Here is a 13,507-nt window from a genome sequence, read left to right as displayed (position 1 = left end):
GAACAATAATGAATTAATGGTCATTTAATCATTTTATTTGCTTCTCTTTCATTAGATTAAACAAACATAAGAAAAAATAAAAATGAAATATATACATTGAATGTGTTCCCATAAAAAATAACATTAAAATTTTGCACACATCGATTATGTCAAACTATTAGTACGTGTAATGGGTAGACCTAAATTTGTATATTTCACAGTTAGTAATGTTTATGTGTGAAAATTATTAATTACTATTTTTTTCTCTTAAAACAATAATATTTTTTTTATTTTTCTCTTAATATTTATTTCCACTTAAAACAAATATATATATTGTGTTTTATCCTCTATTTTATTCTTCTTTTCCTGACCAACAGTCCCAAATATAGAAGTTTCCAAGAAGAAATCGCATTTGATGTACAACGTTTCTTACTGCAGTGGTAGGCTCTCTTTTTTCCTAATTAGGAGGCTTCCTTATTGGGTCTGGGCTTTACTGTGACATTGCTGTAGGCCCATAAAATACCCAAAAGCCCACAAATCTGCTCATTTCCTTTTATCTTCTTCCCCAATTCTTGGTCAGAAAAACACGCGCTTGTTTGGGCAGCACGCATGACCCACCGTATATATACATCTCCGCACAAGGGAAAAGGGGAAAAATCAAATCATTTCCACTAATTCATTGCACCAATAGCGAGAGAAGTTGCCGCACAAAGGCGGTGTCACTCTTTATTTGTTGTGGGAGAAGGGATTCGTTGGGTTTCCAGTTTTCTGTTGTTTCTTCTTCAGGTGAGTCCGATGTTTTCTTCTTTTTGTTGAATTCGGGATGTGCGTATTGGGTATGTGTGGTTGCGATTTAGTTTTCGATTAATGCGATGGTGTTTGTTCGTCGTGAATACTAATTTAGGGTTTGCGTGTCAATATTGTTTGCTGATAAGTTGCTTATTTTTAAGATGTGGATTTGTCGTTAGTTTTGGTTTGGAGGATTTATCTGATTGTTTTATCCTGTATCCGTTTTCAGTTGCTGGTGGATTTGGAGCTTGGCGTTCATTTATTTCGATCCTCTATTAATACGGATCGGGATTTCAATAGTTTGGGATCTTTTGATCAGAATATGAACTTTTCTGGACAAAACCAACGAAGGGAAAGTAACAATCGACGGCCTAGAAGCAACAATTCTTTGCGGAATAACCGGTGTGAGTGGGTTCCGCGAGGCTCTGCCCCTGCCCCTGCCCCTGCCCCTGCCGTTGCCGCGGTAGTTCCATCAGCTAGTGTTAATGGTTTGAGCCAGAATGAGAGTCAAAATGGTGGAGAGCCGGCCACTAGGCCGGCTCGGCCTGGTACTCCAAGTTCCAATAGGACCCATCACGGATCAAGAGGAAACCCAGGTCGTTATATTAGTCAGAGAGAGAAGGGGAAGGAGGAGAAGGGGAAGTATAATCATCAGAAGAATGCAGAGGTATTGAAGAGCATCAACATTCCTCAACTTGTGCAGGAAATCCAGGACAAACTCTTGAAGGGATCGGTTGAATGCATGATTTGTTATGACATGGTTAGAAGATCTGCACCCATTTGGTCTTGCTCCAGCTGTTATTCAATTTTTCACCTGACTTGTATAAAGAAATGGGCTAGAGCTCCCACTTCTACCGATTTGTTGGCTGAGAAGAATCAAGGTTGTAATTGGCGTTGCCCTGGATGTCAATCTGTGCAGCTGATGTCAGCCAAGGAGATTCGATATGTCTGCTTTTGTGGGAAGAGACCGGACCCTCCTTCAGATTTATATTTGACTCCACATTCTTGTGGAGAGCCATGTGGGAAACCATTGGAAAGGGAACTTCCTGGTAGTGGCATGGTTAAAGAGGATATGTGTCCTCATGTTTGTGTTTTACAATGCCATCCAGGCCCTTGCCCCCCCTGCAAGGCCTTTGCTCCTCCACGTAGATGCCCATGTGGAAAGGAAGTTATTACTACAAGATGCTCTGATCGGAAGTCTGTTCTGACTTGTGGGCGTAAGTGTGATAAGCTTCTTGGTTGTGGGCGTCATCATTGTGAAAGGATCTGCCATGTGGGCCCTTGTGATCCTTGCCAGGTTCTTCTTAATGCTTCTTGTTTTTGCAAGAAAAAGGTTGAGGTTGTACTGTGTGGAGATATGATTGTGAAGGGAGAAGTCAAGGGGGAAGATGGTGTGTTCTCATGCAGTTTGACTTGTGAGAAGAAACTTAACTGTGGTAATCATGTTTGTCATGAAACTTGCCATCCAGGCCCATGTGGAGAGTGTGAGTTGTTGCCAAGCAAGATCAAGACATGCTGCTGTGGTAAGACAAGCTTAAATGAGGATAGACGGAGTTGTTTGGATCCTATCCCAACTTGTTCGCAGATCTGTGGCAAGATCCTCCCATGTGGGTTGCATCGCTGTCAAGATACATGCCATTCTGGGGTTTGTCCGCCATGCCATGTGCTTGTCAACCAAAAGTGTCGTTGTGGATCAACATCTCGGACTGCAGAGTGCTATAAAACTGTTACAGAGAATGAGAAATTTACTTGCGACAAACCTTGTGGCCGGAAGAAAAGCTGCGGAAGGCACAGGTGCAGTGAGCGGTGCTGCCCTCTCTCTAATTCCTCAACTGCTTCCCTGGTTGATTGGGATCCACATCTCTGCTCAATGCCATGTGAGAAGAAGCTAAGGTGTGGACAGCATTCCTGTATATCACTCTGTCACAGTGGTCATTGTCCTCCATGCCTGGAGACAATTTTTACTGATTTGACTTGTGCTTGCGGTAGAACTTCCATTCCTCCTCCGCTGCCCTGTGGTACACCTCCACCTTCATGTCAGTATCCTTGCTCGGTAAGTCAGCCATGCGGTCATCTGTCTTCACATAGCTGTCATTTTGGAGATTGTCCACCATGCTCAGTTCCTGTTGCGAAAGAGTGCGTCGGTGGACATGTAGTCCTCCGGAACATACCTTGTGGATCGAAGGATATTAGATGTAATAAATTATGTGGAAAGACAAGGCAGTGTGGTCTACATGCATGCTCTAGAACTTGTCATCCACCACCATGTGATTCTTCTGCTACATCAAGTACCAGTGCGAAGGCATCTTGCAGGCAGACATGTGGTGCTCCAAGAAGAGATTGCAGGCATACGTGTACTGCCCTTTGTCACCCTTCCACGTCATGCCCCGATGTAAGATGTGAGTTCCCTGTCACGATCACTTGTTCTTGTGGCCGAGTAACTGCAACTGTTCCTTGTGATGCTGGGGGTAGCAGTGGTGGATATACTGTTGATACCGTTCTTGAAGCTTCTATAACCCAAAAGTTACCAGTATCTCTACAACCTGCTGAAGGAAACGGCCAGAGAGTTCCGCTTGGTCAGAGAAAGCTCATGTGTGATGATGAATGTGCAAAAATGGAGCGGAAGAAAGTTCTTGCTGATGCTTTTGGCATTAATCCCCCAAACTTGGATGCACTTCACTTTGGTGAGAATGCATCAGTGTCTGAAGTGCTTTCAGATCTTCTCAGGCGTGACCCAAAGTGGGTGTTGTCTGTGGAAGAGAGATGCAAATATCTGGTCCTTGGCAGGGGCAGAGGGGGGATAAATGCACTTAAAGTTCATGTATTCTGTGCAATGGCAAAAGACAAGAGAGATGCAGTGCGGCTGATAGCAGAAAGGTGGAAGCTTTCTGTGAATGCAGCTGGCTGGGAGCCGAAGAGATTCGTTGTTGTTCATGTTACTCCCAAGTCCAAAGCCCCAGCTCGTATGCTTGGTGTTAAATCTTGCAATCCTGGTAACATGTTACAGCCACCAGTATTTGATCCCCTGGTGGACATGGATCCCCGTCTTGTTGTTGCTTTATTTGATTTACCTAGGGATGCAGATGTTAGTGCATTGGTTCTGAGGTTTGGTGGGGAATGTGAATTAGTCTGGTTGAATGACAAGAATGCATTAGCTGTCTTCAGTGATCCAGCACGAGCCGCAACTGCTATGAGGAGATTGGATCAGGGGTCTGTGTATTATGGTGCTGTCTCCGTTCCTCAAAATGGTGGTGCTTCGGCTATGGCTTCAGGTGCTGGTGCATGGGGATCTGCTGCAGTGTCAAAAGACGTAGCTACAGCAGCGGCACTCAAGGGTAACCCTTGGAAGAAGGTGGTACTTCAGGACTCTGGTTGGAATGAGAGTTCGTGGGGTGCTGAGGAATGGTCACCTAATGCTGCTGATACCAAGTCACGTGCTAGGACAGAAGAGGAAGATCCAATTGCAGCATCAAGAAACAGGTGGAGCGTGCTGCAACCAGGAGGCACCTCCGGATCATCTGATGTTTCTGTTAAAATCGAGAATCTTCAGAAACAGCCAGAAAATCCTTCAACGTCGGGTTCCAAGGTAGATGAATCCAATCTGAATTTGCCAGTGCAGAGGGAAGGTGTGGAGGACGACGTGTCTGGTGATGTAGTGGATGATTGGGAGAATGCCTATGATTAGGAAGTCATAAAAAGTCTATCTCAAGGCGCTGATGCAGGAGCGGACATGCATTTTAGTTGCTCCTCTGGTGCACATTTTTTCCCCCTTAAATCCTTACGGTTGATTACGTTCTCTTTAGTTTCCTTTTACCCCCCCTTCTTCCTGCAGGAAGTTTTGCCTATATTCTCTGGAAAATACGAGTAAAAGTAAATGTAAAATTAGTTTCCTATATTCCATCTTCTACTTGATAACAAGACCATGCTTTTCCATTTCTCTGGAAAATACTTTGTTACTGCAATATAAAATTCAAATCTTCTTGGTTTGTTTGCTTCTTTTTGTTTATGGGTTGCATAAATATGTCGCTAGTAAAACTACCTTCCATATGTTTGGATTTGTATTTTAAGTGTTTTGTTTTGTGTTTTGAGGATAGAGAGAGAAAAATAAAGATAAGTATGTGTTGAAACTAGATGGTATGTTTGTATTTGTTTGGGGTAATTTAAAATATTTTAAAGTAAGTGGGTGTGGGTTTGATATTGAAATTTGGGAGACAAAAATCATTATTCATTGTCAAATCATATATTTTTCATATATATTTTTATATATAAATATTTTATGTTTAATGTTGTATTTTAAGGAGACAAAAATTATTGTTTATTACAAATCATGTCTGTTTTATATTATATATATAAATATATATATATATAGACATATTATATAGAAAGTTGAAAAATAAAAAAGCACAAAGAAGGTGTAAAAATACAAAAATAAATATTAAGTGTGGTTTATCTTGAGTTTGAGGTATTAACATGTCACTGAATGATTCTTCCTCGTATCTTTCCAATTCTTCCCAACTTTAAAGCTCCATTTGTAGAAAATTAAAAGGATAAATATAGAAGAATTTTTCTCTCATGTTTTTTTTTTTTTTTTTTCTGTTTTTGTTGGTAAAGAGAATTTTGTTAACATCAAAGTACCAATAACTAGTGCAAACACATGGTCCTTAAATAGGAAGAGTATGGTTCTCTCATGTTTTTTTTTTTTTTTTTTTCTGTTTTTGTTGGTAAAGAGAATTTTGTTAACATCAAAGTACCAATAACTAGTGCAAACACATGGTCCTTAAATAGGAAGAGTTTTGCATGTAAACAGAATGGAACTTTGCATCATTGGTGGGTTAATTACACTTAGATTCTATTTGAACTTAGATTTTATTTGAAAATATTAAAGTACACTTTTTTTCAAATAAGTTTAGAAATTACACTTATACCTTTCAAACAATTCTTGATTTATACATGATTCCCTTCTATTGAGACAAAAATCCTGAAGTAAGCAAAAAAAAAAAAACATAACTTTTTAATTTTTTCTTCATTTAAATATTTTTGTATTTATAAAGGGGTAAATGTAATATATATCTATGGAGTGAGGTTAAAAATATTATATTTTTTCAAAATTATTACATGAAGATATTAAATGAGGATTTATGCATTTTTTTTCTTTAGCTAAAGTCTGTATTTTTCGTTTAAATTCTAGCAAAAGGAAGTCAGGTGTAACAGTGATTTTTCGGAGGAATGTAAATATAATTTCACAAGTCTTTTATGAAAAAGTGTAATTTCACATTTTTAAAAAGAGTCCAACTATAATTAACTCTTAAGTGCTGCAATTGACTTGATTTGTTGCTACATAATTTCATTCTCAAGTTGCACTAAGCTATCAATTATTCCCCTCTATACAAACAAAACATTCTTTACGGTCCATATTAGAATATTTAGCTGAAAATAATATTAAGTAGCAAATTCCCATGCACTGAACAAAGGAAATACTATGAATGACATCTCCAAGTTTTAGAAAAAGTGCGATGCAGGAGACATTGATGAACTTATTTCTTAAGCATTTATAGGGAGTTACGTTGCTCTTTCTTTCTTCAAGAAAATTTTTTTTCGTCTATTGATATTTTTATTACGGCATAAACTGCACTTTACTAAACAACCTTCTAAAACAAAATTTAAATGGAGGGTTAATTGCATTTAAATTTTCTCTAAATTTTTCTCTTTACAAGTATAAAAATATACATAGAAATATTAAATGAGACACAAAATTAAAAATTTATTTAATTTCTTGCGAACGTCAGCATTTTTCATCTAAATCCTAACAAAAGGGGGATAGATATAAACAAAGAATTTCTAAAAGGATTGTAAATTCAATTTCAGATGAAGTTTAAATGTAATTAACCCTAAAATAAATTGTTGTTTTACCATCTATTCTTATGCAAAACATTTATCATGCACTAGCACATCCCTAATTTATTTTCTCAGTATTTTTCTTACTCAATCAAATAAATTTGAAATTTCTTTGTATTTTTCTTAAACACTATATCTATATCTATGCTATATATTAAAGGTTTGAGCGTTAGAGAAAGTACGTACTTTATTTGGTAGACAAAACATGAATGAACTAATATGCCCTTACATATACTTATTCTTTCTATAAATCAAATAACCATCTCTATAGTTTGTTCATTGTAACAATATTATTTTTATTCATGTACGTTTAAAATCAACTTTATTTATCAGATTTGATCCATTATTTTTTCTAGCACTTCATTAAATAATTATGCTAATATTATAAAAAATCAATTTATACTACGTACATCCAACATACTTCAATCGCTAATATATAATAAGTTATAACAGGAAATATGAGAAGAGGGGTACTGGCAGTTCAAATTTAATTTGACTAAACTTAATTAGGTGCTTCAATCTGCTTGTTAATGTGCATATTGGCGTCTGATCTGCCCCATATTGAGGGCCACCTTTCTGCACCTCCTACACAACAAAATATACAAATTATTAATTTAAGCATTCACAATATGCTATTTTTCAGAATATTAATCACATTTTCAAGAATATTTTTAACTTGAAGAATGAGCAATCAACTAATGTTTAATTGAGCATATATTGCCTAAAACTTCAAAAACTTAATTTAGGGAATTGGATTAAAAATCAAAATTCTGGAGTCCTTTTTTTCGTGGATCTAAATTAAAATGAAATAATTAATATTCTCATCTCAAAGAAAAAATATGTGAAAAATGAATTAGTTTTGTACCGGAGGAATTAATTAATAGGTGAGGAGGGTGGATTAATGTCCAGAAGTAGTAGCTCCTCAAGTTGAGAATACATGTAATTTATGAAAGCCATAGATTCTTGCTGGGGTTCTTCCATCACTTCCTTCACCTTCTTTAGGGTCATACAGTATGCTTCCTGCACCACACCATAATCACTAATTTCCCCCTCCCCCCAAATAAAATATATATTGTAAGCATAAATTAAGACTAAAAGTAGAAAATATATATATATATATATATATGTATGTGTACTCTTACCATAAACTGGTCCAGCTCCGACTGATGGTCGGATGTGCGCAAGTTTGGATGGTTGGGATTGAATGTCGTTCGGTCGCCTACATTGTGATCAACCTTCTCCACCACGTTGCCTAAACAAAGCTGCACGAGCAGAGTTGTTCCTTTGCTTATCATATGATCAATCTTATAGAATATGTTTATGTCGATTGTTACCCCTTTCTTGGAGTGGTAATGAAAGTTGGATGCTTTCTTAGTATATTAATATATTAATTGAATCGATGTAATATGTAATGCTTAAAAAATAAAAAATAAACATCGAAACCCTAGATATGTATTGGTGGTTAAATTACAAGAATGGACTTCTCCGATCCATGGAAAATAATAATTGATCTCTAGAAGTTGTTTCCAGTTACTGAATCAGATATACTGAGAATCGTTGGATTATGTCTTGACTAATCACAAGAATGTAATAATCCCATGTAATGAAAACATGATCAATATTCACACATAGAAAAATGGAAGCCCAAAAACATGAAGATCTGAAAAAATACTCCAAGATTGTGTGTAGAAAGAGAGGGGGGTGGGGGTGGGGTGGAGAAAGAAAGAACACAGACAAACAGACCTTCAAGCAGTCCAAGTGAGATTGAAGCAAGAGAGCATACAAAGAATGGGAAGCAATTTCCCTCTTAAGAAGATTGAAACCCTCTTCTTCAAAATTATCACACTCATCATCATCTCCATTTATAGTAATATTGTTGCTTGAACTCTCCTGCACTACCTTTTCTTCTTTTCTTTCCATTTATGTGATTCTTCCCAATTCCCAACTAAAACTACTATTCAAAATTCTTACGGGGAGAGAGGATTAAATTTTTATATATGTAGAGAGAGAAAGAGGGGAGTGATTGACAGATGCATGCAATGAGTTATTATATCAGTCAGGGGAGAGTGAGTGAGTGGAGTTTGAGTGGGGTTTTTGCCTCACCATTTTTGAGAGTGTTGAAAGGAACATTTCAGAATTCCACAGGTTTCTTGGAGACTCCCACCCCCACCCCTTACACAAACACACATGCTCATATAATATAGTACAGTACTTCAAATCCACTCTCAATCACTTGTTTTAACTGTTCCCATTTGGACACTTTTTCTCTTGTCTTTTCTGACTACCACGTACCTTCTTTTTCAAATTCCTTACTGTTCAAATTCCTTAATCCACCGCCAAAACACAATGCAAGTTGTAATCAAGGAACAAGTTAATTACCTTGGTAGTAGAGTGTGGAATTCTTGTAGGTGTGCCATATCTCCAGATACTTATCGCATGTAATGTTTGTCAAACATTTCCTGGAAGAGGTGTTGGTGTTGTAAAGCACATGTAGGCCTCTTAGGTCTGCCTGTAGGTGGTCTGGATATGTAATTTTATTTATGAGGGCAAATGAGTAATATTAGGTTGTAATTCGAGGGTATTTTCGGTAATTAGTAGGATTTTAATTTTTTCATTCATCTGACATTAAATTATTCTAATAAAAATGACAAATAATTGTCAAATGGTGTATAGATTATTCACCAAGAATACCTCAAACACATAAAATACATACATTAAGAGAGGGTGTTTGGCTAAGCTTTTTTAAAATATTTTATACATCTCATAAAATGTTTTAGAAACTTATAAGATGTTGGATCTTATTTTAAAAATAAACTTTCAAATATAAGATATTAAATCTTATAAGATGTCAAAACATCTTATATCAAGACTTTTAAGATGTTAGGGTGTTTTGGCATAATAAGGTTTTTAATTGATAAAATGACTAAAATGGACCTAATACCATTATAAACAAATAAGTTGTTATTTCTTGACATATTTTGTTTTAAATATTTTTAAAACGCTTTTATAAATAGTACAGATTAGTTAATCTCAAATAAAAATTTAATAGATAATCTTTTTAAAATAACAAAAAAAAAGACAAATTATTACCTAAACTTTTGAATAAAAATAATATATATATATATATATATATATTCATACCAGTCGAATAAGATATATGGGTATGGCCGTGTGGGTGTGGGTGTGGGTTTGAGAGAGAGTGTAAGTGTATGAATAAGTTATTTTTATCTTATGACATATTAATTTTATATAAATTATAAGATCTTATAAAAAAAAGTTAGAAAAATTAACTTTTTATTAAAGAGCTTATAGGATCCAACTCATCTTATTTTGAGATCTTATAAAGCTCCTTAAAAGAAAATTAGCCAAATAAATATTTAGAGGTTACAAGCTTTCAAACATCTTATAAGATGTTTCGAAGAGCTTATAAGCTTAGCCAAATATCCTATAAATGTTTCCCTAATTGATTTGAGTTCTACCGAACGTATTCTTTCAGTCACTGCACTGATGCATATCAACAAGTTTCTTCAGGCGCCTCCAAACAAATCGAATCAACAAGTCTACACCAACATACATATATATATATATATGAACAAGTTTTTTATTTCAATATTTATTTTCAAGCATCATAGGGATATTGTTTCTGAAGCAAGAACGAAGAACAAATTCTAACAGCTTCATCAAAAGGTCAAATTATTAATTCTCTGTACATGTTGATACATAGAAGAAATGCATTTTACAGGCGGAACGAAAAAAAAAGAGGGGGGGTGGGGGGGCAGATGTGCGTGCATGCAGACACACACACACACACACACTAGGAGTACAGCTGCCGAAGCTATTTATTTTTGTGAAAGTACAATGGTGAGGATAGAACTGTATTTACCGAATCAATTCGAAACCATGCTCTCTGTTTCTTTGACGAAGCCGTCTCCAGTCCAGTCTTTGTCAGATTGCAAACCTTTCTTAATGGCCTTTCTCTCGCGAATGGCTTCCTGTTGCCTTCTCACCAAATCCATATGAGTGGTGAAATAATCGAGTGAAATTCTGCTCATCGGACAAAATGGTTAGTAAAAAAAATTTCAAGTTACAACTGAACATTACAAGTGGTTTGTTCAACTTAGAAGGTATGAAGAGAGTTTAAGTGCGTACCCCCTGAAATCTTCTACGGATGAAAAATTGTGCTTTCTCATGAAATCCTTCAGCTCGGAGCAAAGCTGCTTTACAAGACCGTATCCATGCATCATAACACCAGTGCAGACCTGGAATCAGAAGCCTTTTAGATAATTACTTAATTAAATGGCAGCATCTGCACATACAACAATTGGATAAGGGAAGCAGTTGCAGATGTAGCGTAAAGGTTTTTATTTTTCCAGTTTAAATTCTTTGTCATAAGTAGGTGGTTTCTTTTCGTACATTTTCATGTTGAATATTTATAAAATGTCGAAATTTCTCAGACTCCAGAAAGTCCAGAAGAAAGGGTCTTTATTTCTTTTTAGTTTCATGAAACAATCCACTAATTTCAATAGCAGTGGAGAATAAAAAATAAGTGAGAAATAATGATACTCTTCTCCAACCTGAACAGTGTTTGCTCCTAGAAGTATGAACTCTGCTGCATCACCACCTGTCTCAACACCTCCAATAGCAGAAAGTGAATAGTCTTCGTCTCCAAATTCGTTCTTCATCATCCGTGCAATGCTCATCACTTTTGCAAGTGCGATAGGATGGACTGCCTTTGACGAATAACCACCAGGCGTCGAGTATCTAATTTGACACATAAACATCACATTTTAGAAACATGAAGTTGATTTCTGAACTATTTTCATCGTTTCCGGGTGAGGAAGGTCGAAGTTGAAATGAAAAAAGGTAATATTATGAGTACCCCTCTACACAAGGCTCTGGTCTCAACGTGTCGAGATTGATTCCCATGACACTCATGATTGTATTTATTGCAGAGACCCCTTCACATCCTGTTTGCAGAGAAACTCTAGCTGGCTATACAAAACAAAGAATTAAATTTTTAGAAAATTTGCGGCAGGAAGCAGAAAGTGAATAATCTTAATTTGCTCCACTAACGATCAAATAATGATAGTTAACGGAGCATAAAACTGATATGTTTTGCGTCGCAGTGGCGAAATGGAAAAGAACAACATGAAAACCTGTGTAATGTCAGTGATGTTCGGAGTCATCTTAGCCCAAACGGGAACAGTTGCTTTTGCATTAATCCATCCACAAACTTCCTCCAACAATGCACAATCTTGGCCAACTGCAGCACCCATCTTACGTTCTGGCATACCGTGGGGACATGAAAAATTGATTTCAATAGCATCCTGTACAAGCATCAAGAGTTAGACCACAAAGTGACAAAAGCTCTCAGAAAGACTATTTTGCATTACAGTGAATTCCACATGTTTGAAGATCTGAATAAACTAATGCACTACGACTATATTTACTAATTACATACAATTCCAGTTTGCTCAACTCGATCGATGAGTTCCTCCCATGCAGCTTTGTTGTATTCTTCCATGATCGAAGCAATAAGTATCCTGTCTGGATACTCTTCTTTCAACTGTTTAAATTCTTTCAGCATTGTTTCCAGAGGCCGATCACTAATCAGTTCAATATTTTCCCACCCTATAATCTGTCCTCTGGCTGAGCCATTAGCTCCTGCCCGTAATCTGGCATATCGGGGGGTTACATTTACAACTTTTGCAGCATCCAGAGATACCTACACATGATGTTTAAGATCAAGAGTTTTCACTTTGAATTGAAAGTGCAGAGAACAAGTAGAAACAAGAAGAACCAAGATTTGAGTTTTCCAACAATTCAACATGACTTGATCTGCTTCGACATAATTTACATCAAAACAAGGTAGTGAGAAACATTGGATCATTACCTTCACGAAAACTAGCAAAGTTATCTGATCACTTAAAAAAAACATTAGACTTTCGACATTTTATCCTTTTATTTATATAGAATAATATTTCTTACCACCAATATAGAAAAACCACAATCATGCACCATTTATGCATTTCTATCATCACTTTATGTCCTTTTGTATTGTAAACTACTCAGAATTACCGTACCCCAGATCCATTTACTCAGTGCAGTAATTAAGCACACAACAGAGTCTCCAAGTTGACTTTCATATGCTCTGCAACCTATGAAATGAAACTATTCTTTACCTCATCACACCATTCAAACAATTTCTTTCGTTGATCAATTGAAGGCCTGAAACACACAACTATAATCTACATTAATGGGAAAAATATTGTATTTACAACGGTATTTTTACCGATTAGTCAAAGTTCAGATGGTCTAAGTGCATATCTCTGTCTATCCTAAGCAATCAACTACATAAAGAGTCCTTCTTAGGCTCTTAGCTAATCAGCAATCCATATCAATCAGCCAAAAACATCACGATCTTTGATCTTAACTAACTAAATTCAGTCTTCAACCCTCTTCGTTTTCATAATCAACTTCCACAACTAATTCCCACGCCCAAGTGCGTGAAAAACGAACAGAGAAAACATTGGCGCGAATAATTCAAGAACTGATAAAATTCGCAGTAGTAAGTGATAAAAAGTCCAACAGAAATAGATTAATCAACCCATATAAGCATTTCCAACTACAAATCAAAATAAATATGAACCATAATTACGGGGAAGAAGTCTTACCGTTTTGGCGATGACGGCCCCCCAACCTTCATCAAAGGCCCGTTTCATGACGGTGTAGTTGGTCCCTGGCGGGCCTGACCCAATGACAAACGGGTTCGGCATCTTCAACCCGTTAACGGTCACACTGAGATCAGGCTCCGCATCAGCCTGAGCAAACACTCTGAACCCGA

At 36.6% G+C, this 13,507-nt stretch overlaps 3 protein-coding genes across 3 annotated transcripts; 1 reads left to right on the top strand and 2 right to left on the bottom strand.

Annotated features, from left to right (window-relative positions):
• LOC105165874 (NF-X1-type zinc finger protein NFXL1) lies at positions 585-4,754 on the top strand. The gene is made up of 2 exons (XM_011085036.2): positions 585-765; positions 998-4,754. Exon 2 carries the CDS (start codon positions 1,091-1,093, stop codon positions 4,451-4,453), a length of 3,363 nt encoding a protein of 1,120 aa, XP_011083338.1. The 5' UTR covers positions 585-765; positions 998-1,090; the 3' UTR covers positions 4,454-4,754.
• Positions 7,045-8,809, bottom strand: LOC105165868 (homeobox protein knotted-1-like 1). The gene is made up of 4 exons (XM_011085030.2): positions 8,407-8,809; positions 7,806-7,925; positions 7,529-7,683; positions 7,045-7,248 (listed from the first exon to the last, which is right to left on the bottom strand). The coding sequence occupies exons 1-3, from the start codon at positions 8,581-8,583 to the stop codon at positions 7,537-7,539; spliced, it is 444 nt and encodes a 147-aa protein (XP_011083332.1). The 5' UTR covers positions 8,584-8,809; the 3' UTR covers positions 7,045-7,248; positions 7,529-7,536.
• LOC105166912 (dihydropyrimidine dehydrogenase (NADP(+)), chloroplastic) lies at positions 10,340-13,505 on the bottom strand (the record flags this gene model as incomplete). Its single annotated transcript, XM_011086436.2, is given in 7 exon segments — positions 10,340-10,707; positions 10,813-10,922; positions 11,238-11,424; positions 11,543-11,655; positions 11,820-11,990; positions 12,125-12,388; positions 13,338-13,505. Coding segments are annotated over 7 exon segments (1,170 nt in total), but the record flags the coding sequence as incomplete, so codon positions are not given.

Source organism: Sesamum indicum, linkage group LG1 (assembly GCF_000512975.1).
Source record: "Sesamum indicum cultivar Zhongzhi No. 13 linkage group LG1, S_indicum_v1.0, whole genome shotgun sequence".
Taxonomy (NCBI): domain Eukaryota; kingdom Viridiplantae; phylum Streptophyta; class Magnoliopsida; order Lamiales; family Pedaliaceae; genus Sesamum; species Sesamum indicum.
Note: the sequence above shows the minus strand (reverse complement) of the source record. Positions and strands in the feature narration are given on the sequence as shown.

Excerpts from the sequence above, each read along its gene's own strand:
- LOC105165874 (XM_011085036.2), top strand. The coding sequence starts at position 1,091 with ATGAACTTTTCTGGACAAAACCAACGAAGGGAAAGTAACAATCGACGG.
- LOC105165868 (XM_011085030.2), bottom strand. The coding sequence starts at position 8,583 with ATGGAAAGAAAAGAAGAAAAGGTAGTGCAGGAGAGTTCAAGCAACAAT. Across the intron at positions 7,926-8,406 it reads CTCACTTGGACTGCTTGAAG|CTTTGTTTAGGCAACGTGGT; the intron begins GTCTGTTTGTCT and ends CTGCTCGTGCAG. Across the intron at positions 7,684-7,805 it reads CGGAGCTGGACCAGTTTATG|GAAGCATACTGTATGACCCT; the intron begins GTAAGAGTACAC and ends GGTGTGGTGCAG.